The sequence below is a fragment of the Arachis ipaensis genome, chromosome B8, assembly GCF_059453495.1.
Source record: "Arachis ipaensis isolate K30076 ecotype BB chromosome B8, ASM5945349v1, whole genome shotgun sequence".
In the NCBI taxonomy this organism is placed as follows: domain Eukaryota; kingdom Viridiplantae; phylum Streptophyta; class Magnoliopsida; order Fabales; family Fabaceae; genus Arachis; species Arachis ipaensis.
In genome coordinates, this window is record NC_142443.1 from 40,781,516 (window position 1) to 40,799,633 (window position 18,118).

The following is an 18,118-nucleotide window of genomic DNA, read 5'->3' on the forward strand; positions in this document are numbered from 1 at the left end:
TGCAGAAAGATTTTGAGTTCAAGTTCAGTGAGGATTGCATGCAAGCGTTTGATAAGCTGAAGATCGCCCTGACTCAAGCTCCAATTGTGAGAGGACCAAACTGGAGCCAGCCTTTTGAGATTATGTGTGATGCTTCCAACCATGCAGTGGGAGCAGCGTTGGCTTAGCGCGAAGGTAAGAATCCTTTTGTAATTGCTTATGCGTCTAAAACCTTAGATGTTGCTCAGTCTAATTACACTACTACTAAAAAAGAGCTTATTGCTATTATTTTTGCTCTGGATAAATTCCGAGCCTATTTACTTGGTACATAAGGTGGTAGTGTACTCAGACCATGCAACTCTAAAGTATTTATTGGCTAAAAAAGAGTCCAAACCAAGGCTAATACGTTGGATACTGCTGTTGCAAGAATTTGATTTAGAAATTAAGGATAGGAGTGGTAACCAGAATTTAGTGGAAGACCACTTGAGTCGTCTTGAGCACATTAAGGATGACTCCACTCCTATCAATGATACTTTCCCATTTAATAGATTACATGCAGTATCTGAAGTAGTTCTTGGTATGCACCTGTAGCTAATTATCTAGTTAGCCACACTTTCCCTCCAAATTTTACTAAGCATCAAAGAGACAATCTGAAAAGCGAGTCCAAATATTATATATGGGATGATCCATATTTATGGAGGTGTGGTGCTGACCAGGTAATTAGACGATGTGTACCTCAATCAGAATTCCAGTCCATTTTAGAAGCCTGCCACTCATCTGAGAGTGGAGGACATTTTGGCCCTCAAAGAACAGCTAGAAAAATCTTAGACTATGGATTCTGGTGGCCTACTCTTTTTAAGGATGCCGCTGCCTTTTGTAAATCTTGTTCTCCTTGCAAAAGGTTTGGTAATATATCCAAGAGGGATGAGATGCCTCAACAGATTATGCTTTTCTGTGAAATTTTTTATGTTTGGGGCATTGACTTCATGGGTCTATTTCCAAACTCTAATGGTTACCTTTATATACTGTTAGCTGTAGATTATGTTTCTAAATGGGTGGAAGCAATTCCTACCCGTACTGATAACACTAACACTGTTGTTTCCTTTGTTAGAAACCATATTATTTGTCGCTTTGGATCACTACGAGCAATCTTGAGTGATCAAGGCACTCACTTGTGTAATAGGAGACTAACAGGATTATTGAAGAAGCATGGGATAATTCACAAAGTAGCAACAGCTTATCATCCCCAGACCAATGGGCAAGCAGAAGTCTCTAACAGAGAGATTAAGCGTATTGTGGAGAAGATAGTAAAGCCTCATAGGAAGGACTAGAGTGCCAAGCTACAAGATGCACTCTGGGCATATAGAACAGCGTACAAGACACCCATTGGGATGAGCCCCTTCCGCTTAGTATACGGAAAGGCTTGCCACCTTCCAGTAGAGGTGGAACACAAGGCTTTCTGGGCTGTGAGGGAGTGCAACATGAAATTTGAGGAAGCTGGTGCTGAAAGGAAGCTGCAACTAGCAGAACTAGAGAACCTTCGCCTAGAAGCATATGAAAACTTCAGGCGATACAAGGAAAAGATGAAGGTTGTCCATGACAAGCACATAAAAGGAGAGAATTCAGACCAGGGGAGTTAGTTCTTCTTTATAACTCCAAACTAAGACTCATGCTAGGTAAACTGAGATCAAGATGGGAAGGTCCATACAGAGTAGAAAAGGCAGAGCCATACGGAGTTTTCCACCTGCGTCATCCTTCTAGCTCCAAATTCATCAAGGTCAATCGACATCGCCTAAAGCTTTATCATGGTGAGAAAATGAAGGATCACAAAGAACTAGAGGTCTTCCTCTTGGAAGACCCACCAACAGAAGCAGAATAAGCCTGAAGACCATCCAACTTAAGGACGTAAAAGCAAAGTGCTAGGTGGGAGACAACCCACCATGGTATGATCATTTCGTTTCAGTCATTAGTTTTATTTTACTTTATTCTATTTTGTTTTGTTAATGACTCTTCTTATAATCTCTGCATATAGTCTGCATTTACATTTGCATTTGCATTCTGCATATATATATAAGGGGGAAGCATGCGACGCGCAAGCGTCGCTAACGCGTCCACATCATACGTGCATTCGTAAGAAAAGAGAATTGAACAGAAAGTCACGTGGGAGCGTGGCTGAAGGCGTGCCTTAGGCACCAACGCGCCCACGCGAACGCGTCCCTGACACATCCGCGTCATTTGCGAAACCAGCTTTCCACGCGTGCTCGTCACCCACGCGCACACGTGACCCCGCAAAATCGACGTAAATGGGTGTATGGCAGCAAGTTGCGAGGGAGTAGGGCTGGAATCGTGCTAGAAGCACGAGCCCTACCACGCGAACGTGTCCCCCACGCGTCCGCATCATTTTTCAAAGTAAGGCCATTCACACGTGCGCGTCACCCACGCGCATGCATCACCCTAAATTTTGGCAATATGTAAACGAAACAGAAAGTCGTGCGAATGCGAGGCTGCTCTCGCGCCACTAGCACAAATCAAGTCACGCGTACGCGTGCCTCACGCGCTCGCATCACTTAAGAATAGCGCCACCCACCCGAACGCGTGACCCACGCGTCCGCGTCACCTGCACCGCACAGCTTATCCAAATCAGCGCCAGATATCTTATCTTTTCTTCTCCAATCCTAATTTTTTCTTCCCCCTTCTTATTTCTTTCTTCTTTCTTCTTTCTTCTTTACTCTTTCTCACTTTTTACTTTCACTTTATCCCCCCTTCTTTCTTTTTTACATTCATCATCAAGGTTCTTTTCTTTTCTTCTTCCCTCTTTCCTTTTCCATTATTATTTTTATTTTTATTTATGATTTCTTCTTCCTTTTCTTTTATTATATATGTTTTCTTTTTCTTTTTATTCTTTTGATTGGTGTCAGAAATTTAATGACGTGATTGTTTTCTTCTACATCTTGCTTGTGGATTATTAAGGAATTGTTTGACAATTAAATATTACTTCTTAAAGGGTTGCTTGCATATTCAATTTAATACTTTCAACAACATATTTACTATGCATGCTACGTGTTTGTGAAAAAGTCCGTATGGTATTGTGAATTCTTTTTAAATTATTCTATTTCTACTATTCTAATGCCTGTTTTTCACAAAACCCCTTTTATATTTTATTGATTAAATATAGTTGTCAATACAAATAGATTGTTAGTTTCAAAGAGTTGATAATCCAACTTGGACATTTAATGCTTGATCTATGCTACTCATGCCTTTGCCGGCATGCCAATAAACATCTTGCATTTAATTACCATCACATGCACTTGCTATATTTCCATTGATGAACTTTTCACATGTTGTCATGACCATGTGTTAACGACATCCTTCTTTACTGTGCATGGATTATCACTTATCCTGTCCCCTTCCTTGCTTTAACGATTAGCTTTACATGTTACTTTCTTCTTCCCTTTTCAGGATGGCCACCAAGAAAGGCAAGGAGAAAGCTACTCCCAAACCACCAGCAAGGAGAGGAACAAAAAGAACACTAGTGGCGGAGACACCTTCAACAGCAGTAAAGCCCTCAACAAAGCGAATCAAGAGGATCATCAAGGTCGATGAAAAAGAGAAAGCCTTTCCAGCAAAGGACACTGCGCGGTTCACTAACCGCTACTGTGAGCAGATGTTGCCCATCCTGGCTGAGAGGAATTATAACAATGAGCACCTACTTATCCTCCCAACTCGCATTGTTGAAATTATTGAGCCCCGCATTGAGCGAAGACAATGGGAATTCCTACAGAGACAGTCACGGTAGGTTAACCTATCATGGGTAGTTGAATTCTACTTCAATTTTCACATGCCAACCCTGCAGTCTGTCTATGTCCGTCAGAAGCAAGTCCCCATTACTGAAGAGGCCATTCAGCGAGCTTTAGATCTTCCCCCTGCTCTAGAAGGATTGGACGCATTCCAAGAAGCCTCACTCAAGCGCCGGACATACCAATTTGACTGAGACGCCGTTCTCAGAGTTATCGCATAACCTGGTAGCAGATGGATCTACGGATACCATCGATCCCGACCTAAGGGCATATTGGCTTCAGCACTCACCTTGGAGGCTCGAGTATGGGCAAAGATTATGACCCATTACATCTTTCCGAGCACTCACGAGTCCTCCTTCACTGCAGACATGATTGTTCTACTCTGGTGTATTGATGAGCGGATAATTTATACGCTTTTTGGCATTGTTTTTAGTATGTTTTTAGTAGGATCTAGTTACTTTTAGGGATGTTTTTATTAGTTTTTATGTTAAATTCATATTTCTAGACTTTACTATGAGTTTGTGTGTTTTTCTGTGATTTCAAGTATTTTCTAGCTGAAATTGAGGGACTTGAGCAAAAATCAGATTCAGAGGTTGAAGAAGGATTGCTGATGCTGTTGGATTCTGACCTCCCTGCACTCAAAGTAGATTTTCTGGAGCTACAGAACTCAAAATGGCGCGCTTCCAATTGCGTTCGAAAGTAGACATCCAGGGCTTTCCAGCAATATATAATAGTCCATACTTTGGCCGAGTTTAGATGACGCAAAAGGGCGTTGAACGCCAGTTCTACGCTGCAGTCTGGAGTTAAACGCTAGAAACACGTCACGAACCAGAGTTGAACGCCAGAAACACGTTACAAACTGGCGTTCAACTCCAAGAATGACCTCTCCACGTGTAAACTTCATGCTCAGCCCAAGCACACACCAAGTGGGCCCCAGAAGTGGATTTATGCATCAATTACTTACTTATGTAAACCCTAGTAACTAGTTTAGTATAAATAGGACTTTTTACTATTGTATTTAAATCTTCGGATCATCTTGGGATGTCTAGTTCTTAGATCATGGTGGCTGGCCATTCGACCATGCCTGAAACTTTCACTTATGTATTTTTCAACGGTAGAATTTCTGCACTCCATAGATTAAGGTGTGGAGCTCTGCTGTTCCTCATGATTTAATACAAAGTACTACTATTTTTCTATTCAATTCAACTTATTCCGCTTCTAAGATATCCATTCGCACTTCAACATGAATGTGGTGATCGTGACAGTCATCATCATTCCCTATGAACACGTGCCTGACAACCACTTCCGTTCTACCTTATATTGAATGAGTATCTCTTGGATTCCTTAATCAGAATCTTCGTGGTATAAGTTAGAACCGATGGATGGCCATTCCTGAGATCCGAAAAGTCTAAACCTTGTCTGTGGTATTCCGAGTAGAATTTGAGAAGGGATGGATGTGATGAACTTCAAACTCGCGAGTGCTGGGCGTAGTGACAGACGCAAAAGGATGGATGTGATCGAGAACCTCCAGATGATTAGCCATGCCGTGACAGAGCATTTGGACCATTTTCACAAAGAGGATGGGATGTAGCCATTGACAACGGTGATGCCCTTACAGAAAGCTTGCCATGGAAAGGAGTAAGACTGATTGGATGAAGACAGCGGGAAAGCAGAGATTCAGAGAAACGAAAGTATCTCTATACGCTTATCTGAAATTCTCACCAATGATATACATAAGTATTTCTATCTTTATTTTCTGTTTATTTATTATTATTATTCGAAAACTCCATAACCATTTGATATCCGCCTGACTGAGATTTACAAGATGACCATAGCTTGCTTCATACCAACAATCTCCGTGGGATCGACCCTTACTCACGTAAGGTTTTATTACTTGGACGACCCAGTGCACTTGCTGGTTAGTTGTGCGAAGTTGTGAAGTTATGTTTGGACCATGGTATTGTGCACCAGTTATTGGCGCCATTGCCAGGGAGAGAACGAGCAACAAATTTTACAACCTGAGTAACAATTTCGCATACCAAGTTTTTGGCACCGTTGCCGGGGATTGTTTGAGTTTGGACAACTGACGGTTCATCTTGTTGCTCAGATTAGGTAATTTTCTTCTTGTTTCAACTTTTATTTGGTTTTCAAAAACTTTTTTTAAAAATTTTTTCTTTGTTTTCATTTTTCTTCAAATAAATTTTCGAAAAAAAAATAATAAATCTTTTCAAAAAAATTTTATATTTTTCTTCAGAATTTTTAAGAATGAATTCTAGCGTTTCATGAAGCATGTTGAAGCCTGGCTGGCTGTAAAGCCATGTCTAAAATCTTTTGGACTAAGGCTTCCAAACCATCAGCATAGAGGCAAGTTAATTTGATGACTAATGAGCAGTATATCTGAGTTACATACTAAAGCTTGACTGGCTATTAAGCCATGTCCAACCCTTTGATTGGAGCTTTGGGCTAATATTGAAAGATTCCTGGAATTCTTCTTAAAGATTTTGGAATTCTTATTTTCTTTTTCACATTAATTTTCGAAAAATCCAAAAAATTCATAAAATCATAAAAATAATAAAATATTTTGTGTTTCTTGTTTGAGTCTTGAGTCAATTTCAAGTTTGGTGTCAATTGCATTTTTTCTAAAAATTCTTTGCATTTTTCAAAAATTCATGCATTCATAGTGTTCTTCATGATCTTCAAGTTGTTCTTGGCCAGTCTTCTTGTTTGATTTTCATATTTTCTTGTTTTGTGTCTTTTCTTATTTTTCATATGCATTCTTGCATTCATAGTGTCTAAGCATTAAAGATTTCTAAGTTTGGTGTCTTGCATGTTTTCTTTGCATTAAAAAATTTCAAAAATAAGTTCTTGGTGTTCATCTTGACATTCAAAGTGTTCTTGGTGTTCATCTTGACATTTATAGTGTTCTTGCATGCATCACATGTTTTGATCCAAAATCTTCATGCATTGAGTCAATTTTGTGTTTTTCTCTTTCATCATTAAAAATTCAAAATTCAAAAAAATATCCTTCCCTTTTTCACTCATAAATTTCAAAAATTTGGATTGACTTTTTCAAAAATTTTTAAAATCTAGTTGTTTTTATGAGTCAAATCAAATTTTCAATTTAAAAATCTTATCTTTTTCAAAATCTTTTTCAAAAATCAAATCTTTTTCATTTCTCTTATCTATTTTTGAAAATTTTAAAAATATTTTGCAAAAATCTTTTTCTTAATTTTATCTCATAATTTTCGAAAATATCATCAACAATTAATGTTTTGATTCAAAAATTTCAAGTTTGTTACTTGCTTGTTAAGAAAGATTCAAACTTTAAGTTCTAGAATCATATCTTGTGATTACTTGTGAATCAAGTCATTAATTTTGATTTTTAAAAATCAAATCATTTTCAAAAACTTTGATTTCAAAATCTTTTTCTAACTTCTTATCTTTTCAAATTTAATTTTCAAATCTTATCTTTTTGTTTCAATCATATCTTTTAAAATTTCAATCATATCTTTTTCAAAAACAAATTTCAAATCTTTTTCAACTAACTAATTGACTTTTTACTTGTTTCTTATCTTTTTCAAAACTACCTAACTAACTATCCCTCTCTAATTTTCGAAAATACCTCCCTCTTTTTCAAAAATTCTTTTTAATTAATTAATTGTTTCAATTTTTAATTTTAATTTTAATTTTATCTTAATTTTCAAAAATCATTAACACTTTTTCAAAATTAATTTTCGAAATTCCCTCTCCCTCTTCTTCTTCTATTTATTTATTCATTTGCTAACACTTCTCTTCATCTCATATCTCTACTCTCCTCACTCTTCTGTTTGGATTCTCCTTTCTTTTCTCTCCTACTCTTCTTTTCTTCTACTCACAACAAGGGAACCTCTATACTGTGGTAAAAAGGATCCCTATTATTATTTTCTGTTCCCTTCTTTTTCATATGAGCAGGAGCAAGGACAAGAACATTCTTGTTGAAGCAGATCCTGAACCTGAAAGGACTCTGAAAAGAAAACTAAGAGAAGTTAAAATACAACAATCCAGAGACAACCTTACAGAAATTTTCGAAAAGGAAGAGGAGATGGCAGCCGAAAATAATAATAATGCAAGGAAGATGCTTGGTGACTTTACTGCACCAAATTCCAATTTACATGGAAGAAGCATCTCCATCCCTACCATTGGAGCAAACAATTTTGAGCTTAAGCCTCAACTAGTTTCTCTGATACAACAAAACTGCAAATTTTATGGACTTCCATCTGAAGATCCTTTTCAATTCTTAACTGAATTCTTGTAGATATGTGATATTGTTAAGACTAATAGAGTAGATCCTGAAGTCTATAGGCTCATACTTTTCCCTTTTGCTATGAGAGACAGAGCTAGAATATGGTTGGACTCTCAACCTAAGGATAGCCTGAACTCTTGGGATAAGCTGGTCAAGGCTTTCTTAGCCAAGTTCTTTCCTCCTCAAAAGCTGAGTAAGCTTAGAGTGGATGTTCAAACCTTCAGACAGAAAGAAGGTGAATCCCTCTATGAAGCTTGGGAGAGATACAAGGAACTGACCAAAAAGTGACCTTCTGACATGCTTTCAGAATGGACCAAACTGGATATATTCTATGATGGTCTATCTGAATTAGCTAAGATGTCATTGGATACTTCTGCAGGTGGATCCATTCACCTAAAGAAAATGCCTGCAGAAGCTCAAGAACTCATTGACATGGTTGCTAATAACCAGTTCATGTACACTTCTGAGAGGAACCCTGTGAGTAATGGGACGCCTCAGAAGAAGGGAGTTCTTGAAATTGATACTCTGAATGCCATATTGGCTCAGAACAAATTATTGACTCAGCAAGTCGATATGATTTCTCAGAGTCTGAATGGAATGCAAGCTGCATCCAACAGTACTCAAGAGGCATCTTCTGAAGAAGAAGCTTATGATTCTGAGAACCCTGCAATAGCAGAGGTGAATTACATGGGTGAACCATATGGAAACACCTATAATCCCTCATGGAGAAATCACCCAAATCTCTCATAGAAGGATCAACAAAAGCCTCAACAAGGCTTTAATAATGGTGGAAGAAACAGGTTTAGCAATAGCAAGCCTTTTCCATCATCCACTCAGCAACAGACAAAGAACTCTGAACAAAATCTCTCTAATTTAGCAAACTTAGTCTCTGATCTATCTAAGGCCACTCTGAGTTTCATGAATGAAACAAGGTCCTCCATTAGAAATTTGGAGGCACAAGTGGGCCAGCTGAGTAAGAAGATCACTGAAACCCCTCCTAGTGCTCTCCCAAGCAATACAGAAGAAAATCCAAAAGGAGAGTGCAAGGCCATTGATATAACCATCATGGCCGAATCCAAGGAGGAAGGGAAGGACGTGAATCCCAAGGAGGAAGACCTCCTGGGACGTCCAGTGATCAATAAGGAGTTTCCCTCTGAGGAACCAAAGGAATCTGAGACTCATCTAGAGACCATAGAGATTCCATTGAACCTCCTTATGCCATTCATGAGCTCTGATGAGTATTCCTCTTTGAAGAGAATGAAGATATTACTGAAGAGCAAGTTGCCAAGTTCCTTGGTGCAATCATGAAGCTGAATGCCAATTTATTTGGTAATGAAACTTGGGAAGATGAACCTCCCCTGTTCACCAATAAACTAAATGCATTGGATCAACTGAGATTGCCTTAGAAGAAACAGGATCCTGGAAAGTTCCTAATACCTTGTACCATAGGCACCATAACCTTTGAGAAGGCTCTATGTGACCTTGGGTCAGGAATAAACCTCATGCCACTCTCTGTAATGGAGAAACTGGGAATCTTTGAGGTGCAAGCTGCTAAAATCTCATTAGAGATGGCAGACAATTCCAGAAAACAGCCTTATGGACAAGTAGAGGACATGTTAGTAAAGGTTGAAGGCCTTTACATCCCTGCTGATTTCATAATCCTGGATACTGGGAAGGATGAGGATGAATCCATCATTCTTGGATGACCCTTCCTAGCCACAGCAAGAGCTGTGATTGATGTTGACAGAGGTGAACTAGTTCTTCAATTGAATGAGGACTCCCTTGTGTTTAAAACTCAATGTCACCCTTCTGTAAACATGGAAAAGAGGCACAGTAAACTTCTCTCAAAATAGAGTCAACCAGAGCCCCCACAGTCAAACTCTAAGTTTGGTGTTGGGAAGTTTCAACAATGCTCTGAACATCTGTGAGGCTCCATGAGAGCCCACTGTCAAGCTATTGACATTAAAGAAGCGCTTGTTAGGAGGCAACCCAATTTTTATTTTTATTGTTCTTTCATGTTTTATTAGGTTCATGATCATGTGGAGTCACAAAATAAATAGAAAAATTAAAAACAGAATAAAAAACAGCAGAAAAAAAAATCACACCCTGGAGGAAGGACTTACTGGCGTTTAAACGCCAGTAAGGAGCATCTGACTGGCGTTCAACGCCAGAACAGAGCATGGATCTGGCGTTGAACGCCCAAAACAAGCAGCATCCTGGCGTTTAGACGCCAGGAATGCACACCGAAGAAAGCTGGCGCTGAACGCCAGAAACAAGCATGAAGCTGGCGTTCAACGCCAGAAATATGCTGCATATAGGCGTTGAACGCCCAGAGCAAGCATCACTTCGGCGTCTAAATGCCAAAAATGCATGCAAAGGTATTTTACATGCCTAATTGGTGCAGGGATGTAAATCCTTGACACCTCAGGATCTATGGACCCCACAGGATCCCCACATACCTCCACTCACCTTCCCTCCTCATAATCCTATATCACCCTCTTTCCCTCCATTCACAGTCATCCCTTCTGTTTTCCATTCACCACTCCCATCCATACATCCCACCTACCTTCAAAATTCAAAATCTCTTTCCCACCCAATCCCACCCATATAGCCGAATACACACATCCCTCCATCTCCTCCATATCTTCTTCTTCTTCTACTATTCTTTCTTCTTTTGCTCGAGGGCAAGCAACATTCTAAGTTTGGTGTGGTAAAAGCATAGCTTTTTTTGTTTTTCCATAACCATTGATGGCACCTAAGGCCAGAGAAACCTCTAGAAAGAGGAAAGAGAAGACAAAAACTTTCACCTCCGAGTCATAGGAGATGGAGAGATTCATCTCAAGGGTCTATAGCTCAGTGGTAGAACATTTGACTGCAAATCAAGAGATCCTGAGATACCTCAGGGGATACATTTTTCTCTACACAATTATTAGGAGAAACTAAGGGTGGAACATCAAGAGCACTCCATCATCCTTCATAAAATTAGAGAAGATCAAAGAGCAATGAGGGAGGAGCAACAAAGACAAGAAAGAGACATAGAAGAGTTCAAGGACATCATTGGTTCCTCAAGAAAGAAACGCCACCATCACTAAGGTGGACTCATTCCTTGTTCTTAAATTTTCTATTTTTCATTTTCTTATGTTAAATATTTATCTATGTTTGTGTCTTTATTACATGATCATTAGTGTCTAAGTGTCTATGCCTTAAAGTAGTGAATATGAATCCATCACCTCTCTTAAATAAAAAATGTTTTAATTACAAAAGAACAAGAAGTATATGGTTTCGAATTCATCCTTGAAACTAGTTTAATTATTTTGATGTGGTGACAATACTTTTTGTTTTCTGAATGTATGCTTGAACAGTGCATATGTCTTTTGAAGTTGTTGTTTAAGAATGTTAAATATGTTGGCTCTTGAAAGAATGATGATAAGGAGAAATATTATTTGATAATCTGAAAAATCATAAAAATGATTCTTGAAGCAAGAAAAAGCAGTGAATACAAAAAGCTTGCAGAAAAAAAAGAAGAAGAAAAATGGCGAAAAAAATAGAAAAAGAAAAAGCAAGCAGAAAAAGCCAAAAGCTCTTAAAACCAAAAGGCGAGAGCAAAAAGCCAATAACCCTTAAAACCAAAAGGCAAGGGTAAATAAAAAGGATCCCAAGGATTTGAGCATCAGTGGATAGGAGGGCCTAAAGGAATAAAATCCTGGCCTAAGCGGCTAAACCAAGATGTCCTTAACCATGTGCTTGTGGCGTGAAGGTGTCAAGTGAAAACTTGAGACTGAGCGGTTAAAGTCAAGGTCCAAAGCAAAAAAAGAGTGTGCTTAAGAACCCTGGACACCTCTAATTGGGGACTTTAGCAAAGCTGAGTCACAATCTGAAAAGGTTCACCCAATTAGGTGTCTGTGGCATTTATGTATCCGGTGGTAATACTGGAAAACAAAGTGCTTAGGGCCACGGCCAAGACTCATAAAGTAGCTGTGTTCAAGAATCAACATACTGAACTAGGAGAATCAATAACACTATCTGAACTCTGAGTTCCTATAGATGCCAATCATTCTGAACCTCAATGGATGAAATGGGATGCCAAAACTATTCAAGAGGCAAAAAGCTACAAGTCCCGCTCATCTGATTGGAGCTATGTTTCATTGATAGTTTGGAATTTATAGTATATTCTCTTCTTTTTATCCTATTTGATTTTCAGTTGCTTGGGGACAAGCAACAATTTAAGTTTGGTGTTGTGATGAGCGGATAATTTATACGCTTTTTGGCATTGTTTTTAGTATGTTTTTAGTATGATCTAGTTACTTTTAGGGATGTTTTTATTAGTTTTTATGTTAAATTCACATTTCTAGACTTTACTATTAGTTTTTGTGTTTTACTGTGATTTCAGATATTTTCTGGCTAAAATTGACGGACTTGAGCAAAAATCAGATTCAGAGGTTGAAGAAGGACTGCTAATGCTGTTGGATTCTGACCTCCCTGCACTCAAAGTATATTTTCTGGAGCTACACAACTCAAAATGGCGCGATTCCAATTGCGTTGGAAAGTAGACATCCAGAGCTTTCCATCAATATATAATAGTCCATACTTTGGCCGAGTTTAAACAACACAAAAGGGCGTTGAACGCCAGTTCTACACTGCAATCTGGAGTTAAACGCCAGAAACACGTCACGAACCAGAGTTGAACGCCAGAAACACGTTACAAACTGGCGTTCAACTCCAAGAATGACCTCTCCACGTGTAAACTTCAAGCTCAGCCCAAGCACACACCAAGTGGGCCCCAGAAGTGGATTTATGCATCAATTACTTACTTCTGTAAACCCTAGTAACTAGTTTAGTATAAATAGGACTTTTTACTATTGTCTTTAAATCTTCGGATCATCTTGGGACGTCTAGTTCTTAGATCATGGGGGCTGGCCATTCGGCCATGCCTGAACCTTTCACTTATGTATTTTTCAACGGTAGAGTTTCTGCACTCCATAGATTAAGGTGTGGAGCTCTGCTGTTCCTCATGATTTAATACAAAGTACTACTATTTTTCTATTCAATTCAACTTATTCCGCTTCTAAGATATCCATTCGCACTTCAACATGAATGTGGTGATCGTGACAGTCATCATCATTCCCTATAAACACGTGCCTGACAACCACTTCCGTTCTACCTTAGATTGAATGAGTATCTCTTGGATTCCTTAATCAGAATCTTCGTGGTATAAGTTAAAACCCATGGATGGCCATTCCTGAGATCCGGAAAGTCTAAACCTTGTCTGTGGTATTCCGAGTAGGATCTGGAAAGGGATGGCTGTGACGAACTTCAAACTCGCGAGTGCTGGGCGTAGTGACAAACGCAAAAGGATAGTAAATCCTATTCCAGTATGATCGAGAACCTCTAGATGATTAGTCATGCCGTGACAGAGCATTTGGACCATTTTCACAGAGAGGATGGGATGTAGCCATTGACAATGGTGATGCCCTTACAGAAAGCTTGCCATGGAAAGGAGTAAGACTGATTGGATGAAGACAGCGGGAAAGCAGAGATTCAGAGGAACAAAAGCATCTCTATACGCTTATCTGAAATTCTCACCAATGATAGACATAAGTATTTCTATCTTTATTTTCTGTTTATTTATTATTATTATTCGAAAACTCCATAACCATTTGATATCCGCCTGACTGAGATTTACAAGATGACCATAGCTTGCTTCATACCAACAATCTTCGTGGGATCGACCCTTACTAACGTAAGGTTCTATTACTTGGACGACCCAGTGTACTTGCTGGTTAGTTGTGCGAAGTTGTGAAGTTATGTTTGGACCATGGTATTATGCACCAGTTATTGGCGCCATTGCCAGGGAGAGAACGAGCAACAAATTTTACAACCTGAGTAACAATTTCGCATACCATGTATCCTTACAGACCAGCTTCTAAACTTACCAAGACACATCCGGAATGCCATGGGACACGTACAAATTGCGGGCAATTTACCTTTTTCCGCCTTGGTTTCAGATCTAGTCTCAGCAGCCGGAGTGTCCTACAGAGCTGGGGACACCAAGGCCATGATTTCATGGGATGATCAGTACGTCCCTAACGGGAAGTACATCAGACCTCCAGCAGCCACCACTAGCCGGCCTGCAGAACCGGACGAAGATATTCCTTCACCCTCTACATCACAAGCACCTTCAACAAACCAATTGCTCCATCAGATACTTTAGAGGTTGGATCGGCAAGAACAAAAAGCAAAGCTAAGGGAGCGTCGTAACAAGTGCGGATTCACATACCTCAAGGAGTTGCTTATGGGAAACCACAGACCTGAAGAAAACCCAGACACCCCGGGGGAGAGGAAGATAAGATATGTGGCAATTTTAGGTTGAGCTATGCGGCGCATGCGGCGTGGCCGCGTGGGGCACGCATTCGCGTGGGTGTGCATCAGGTAAGGGGACGCGATCGCGTCGGTCACGCGGTCGCGTGACCCATGTTACGCTGCTGGCGCGAGTGCAGCCTCGCTCTAGCACAACTCTCTGTTCAATTTAATTTAATTGCCAAATTGGGGTGACGCGATCGCGTGGGTCACGCGACCGCGTGAGGGTGCATCAGAAAATAGATGACGCGGCCGCGTCGGCGACGCGGTCGCGTGAAAAGGATTGTGCTTCTAGCACCAATCCAGCACTACTCTTGCACAATATTTCAGTGTGCACCCTTTTACGTCGAAAATTCAGGGCACGCGGCCACGTGGGGCACGCAGTCGCGTGGGAGGCCATGATTCCCATGCGACGCAAACGCGTCAGGGACGCAGTCGCGTGGGTCGATTTGTGCCATTGGCACGCCTCCAGCCACGCTCCAGCCGGACTCTCTGTTTATTTTTTTTGTTTTCTCCACCCCCTTTACGACGCGGATGCGTCGCTGATGCAATCGCGTCGCGTGGCAAAAAAATTTTTTTTTCTTTGATGAAATATAAAGACATGTAAATGAAAGAGCACGAAAGCACTAATAAAGAGAAGAGTTATGAAAGAAGAAAAACTAAAAGTGAAGAAAAGAACGATCATACCGCGGTGGGTTGTCTCCCACCAAGCACTTTGCTTTAATGCACAACAAAGGGGAATTGAGGCTAACCCCGATACGTCCAGAGCAATCCTAGAAATAAGGAGTCCGAATTTTTTAAAAGAAGTCCAACAGCTGAACGGCCGACTTGCAGCTTTGTCAAGATTTTTGGCAGGGTCAGCCTTAAGATCCTTGCCATTTTTTCCACTACTTAGAAAAGGATGCCAATTCCAGTGGACTTCTGAATGTGAAGAAGCCTTTTAAAAATTCAAGAAATTCTTAAGTCAACCACCCATCCTTACCTGGCCAGAAACAGGAGAAGAGCTCGTGTTGTACTTAGCTGTCGCTGAGAAGGTAGTGGCGTCAGCACTGATACGAGAAGATGAGGTTAGGCAACATCCTATTTATTTCACTAGCAAAGTCTTACAAGGACCAAAAATTAAGGTATCAAAAAATACAGAAATTTGCGTATGCCTTAATTGTGGCATCTAGGAGACTCCAACCTTACTTTCAGGCGCACACCATAAGAGTCCAGACGAATCAACCCATGAAACAGATCCTACAGAAGACAGATATAGCAAGACGGATGGTACAGTGGGCCATAGAACTATTCGAGTTCTACCTAAGGTATGAAACTTGGACAGTAATTAAAGCTCAATGTCTCACCGATTTCATAGCAGAGTACACAGGAGACAAAATGAAAACTCCACGACCTGGAATCTTTATGTAGATGGATTCTCCAATAAAGTCGGGAGTGGTGCAGGAATCATATTGGTTAATGAAGAGGGGACACAAATAGAGCTTTTCTTGAAGTTTGAATTCCCTGCTTCCAATAATCAAGCTAAGTGTGAAGCCCTGATTGCAGGACTGAAACTCGCCAAAGAAGTGAGAGCGACCAAAGTGGTAGTTTTCAGTGATTCTCAAATAGTAACCTCCCAAATAAATGGAGAGTACCAGGCAAAAGACTCCAATATGAAGAGGTCACTACAACGCTACCGGCAGATTACGGTGGTTCTGGGGCCATATTACGGCGGTTTTCAACTGTCGCCAAACATATTGCAGCGGTTAACAACTTATTGGAAAATAGGCCACGGATAAACGGTTAGCGGCGGTTTAAACGTCGCGAAATAAAAATGGTTTTGTAGCGGTTTGCACCAACTGTCATAGGGGGTTCGAAAAAGGTATATTAATTTTGTGGTGGTTACAAACCGCCGCTAAATGGCAGAGAATTGAAAACGATAGCCGTTTAACCGCCGCAAATGCCGGGGAAACGAACAATATGCCTATTTTACAGCAGTTAGAAACGGCCACCAAATTCAGTTTCCATTAAAATTTTACCTTTTTTATTATTTTCCTCTTTTAAAATAGTATGTTTATTCAACTTTAATTTTTTAGTTATCGATTAATTCAAAGAACTTCCAACCAAATAAAATCACTAAATAACATAGCAAACAGAATTATATATATGCAAACATAACATATATAATGAGATTGTCATAAGTGCATCATTCAATATAAAATAAAATTTGATAATTTAAAGAAAATAAACATAAAGCACTAAACCAACTTAAATTCAATAGAATCTAATAACATTGATTGAAAGTCATTATTTTTGTTGCAGTTCATGATTGCTAGATGAAGATGGTCTTGCGCGCGACGAGGTTGGTGTACTGCCCAAATAATCTAGCGCTGCAGCAACGTCAGCTGGCAAGTTACCTCCTTGCTGTTGGATTATATATCCCAACACCTCTATCGACTGTCTCTTCGCCTGCTCTTCTTCTATCTTAGTTGTTAATTCTGCAATCCTCCTCTCATACTCTTCATTTGGCTCATCAAAACCCGACGGTTGTCCAGCAGTGTTAGCAAATACTTGGGTGGAACATGGTCCAGCACCTAAGACACAAAATCGTCCTGGTTCCTCCTTTGCAAGAACTTATGCTAGCGAATCATTTTGTGAAAGGTGCTTAGAGGATTCATCCTGCCTCTCAACATTCACAATTACTTCCTACAAATATACAAGAATTGGAAAGGCATGATTTAAAATTAGCATGATATATATAGTAAGCTAAGTTTAAAATTTCCGGGCATTACTTAGACTAACAACAGGCGCATCGGGATGGACATACGTGCCATTTTTTTCCTTATGAGTGATGATAAACAACTCTCTTCTACCAACGGGCCTTTTTTGGTCTTTTTCCTATAACATTGATGTCGACACAATTATGTAAATAATAACACCATATTCAGGAAGATTAATCAAAATCTCAATGCAATTAATTACTTATTACCACTTCGTCTTTTTTTCTTACCAATATTTTGGAGCCCCCAGTATGTGTGTAAAGTTGCTTGCTCCGATTTAAAGTGTTTTTTTTTACACTTTTTTTATGAACAAATAACAGAACAAATATAAATGAGAATGGGATGTTGAATATAAAATATAAGTAGTATAATATATATACACATGTATATTTTTATGGAAATAATGAAAAATACCAAGGCTTACTTTTATTTCTTCCTTTTGGCGATATTCAAGGAACCATTTCTAGTGATTTTCTTCTATTCCTGACGGGTGATGCTTAAGATTTTTCTCAAAAGTCCTTGTTTCTTTGTAATACTTATAATAAAAGTTGTGTCTTATATCCTTCCAGTTCTTTCATATCCTTTGCATAATTTCGCGCTTTATTTTTCCTATGGCATCGTCCTCATAGTGAAAGACCCGCTGCAATTAGTTGCCATTGTCATTAACCAAAACCAACTAACAAGCATAATACTGGTAATTTGAAGAATATCCACAACCAAAATAGGCTACTTTAAATTGAAAAAGTATAACACTCAAATCTAGTACAAGAAGTCGCAGTTACGTATGATATAGAAATGCTGACATAAACATGGAAAAATGAAATATGGAAACTTAACCAGCAATATAATTTACCCATGCAAAAGTTCTTACCTAAAAAAAATTGAATACTAAATTTGCTTAATATGTTGAAACTAAAAGATGTACCTTAATCATGTCGTATGCA

At 39.4% G+C, this 18,118-nt stretch overlaps 1 protein-coding gene and 1 non-coding gene across 2 annotated transcripts; one reads left to right on the plus strand and one right to left on the minus strand.

The window, feature by feature from the left end:
* Window positions 1-8,253: 8,253 nt before the first annotated feature.
* LOC148547793 (small nucleolar RNA R71) lies at window positions 8,254-8,361 on the minus strand. Its single transcript, XR_015898863.1, has one exon. It is a non-coding gene; the product is annotated as a small nucleolar RNA R71 (small nucleolar RNA).
* A 7,391-nt stretch (window positions 8,362-15,752) lies between these two features.
* LOC148547794 (uncharacterized) lies at window positions 15,753-16,193 on the plus strand. Its single transcript, XM_088495540.1, has one exon. It carries the CDS (start codon window positions 15,753-15,755, stop codon window positions 16,191-16,193), a length of 441 nt encoding a protein of 146 aa, XP_088351666.1.
* The last annotated feature ends 1,925 nt before the right edge of the window (window positions 16,194-18,118 follow it).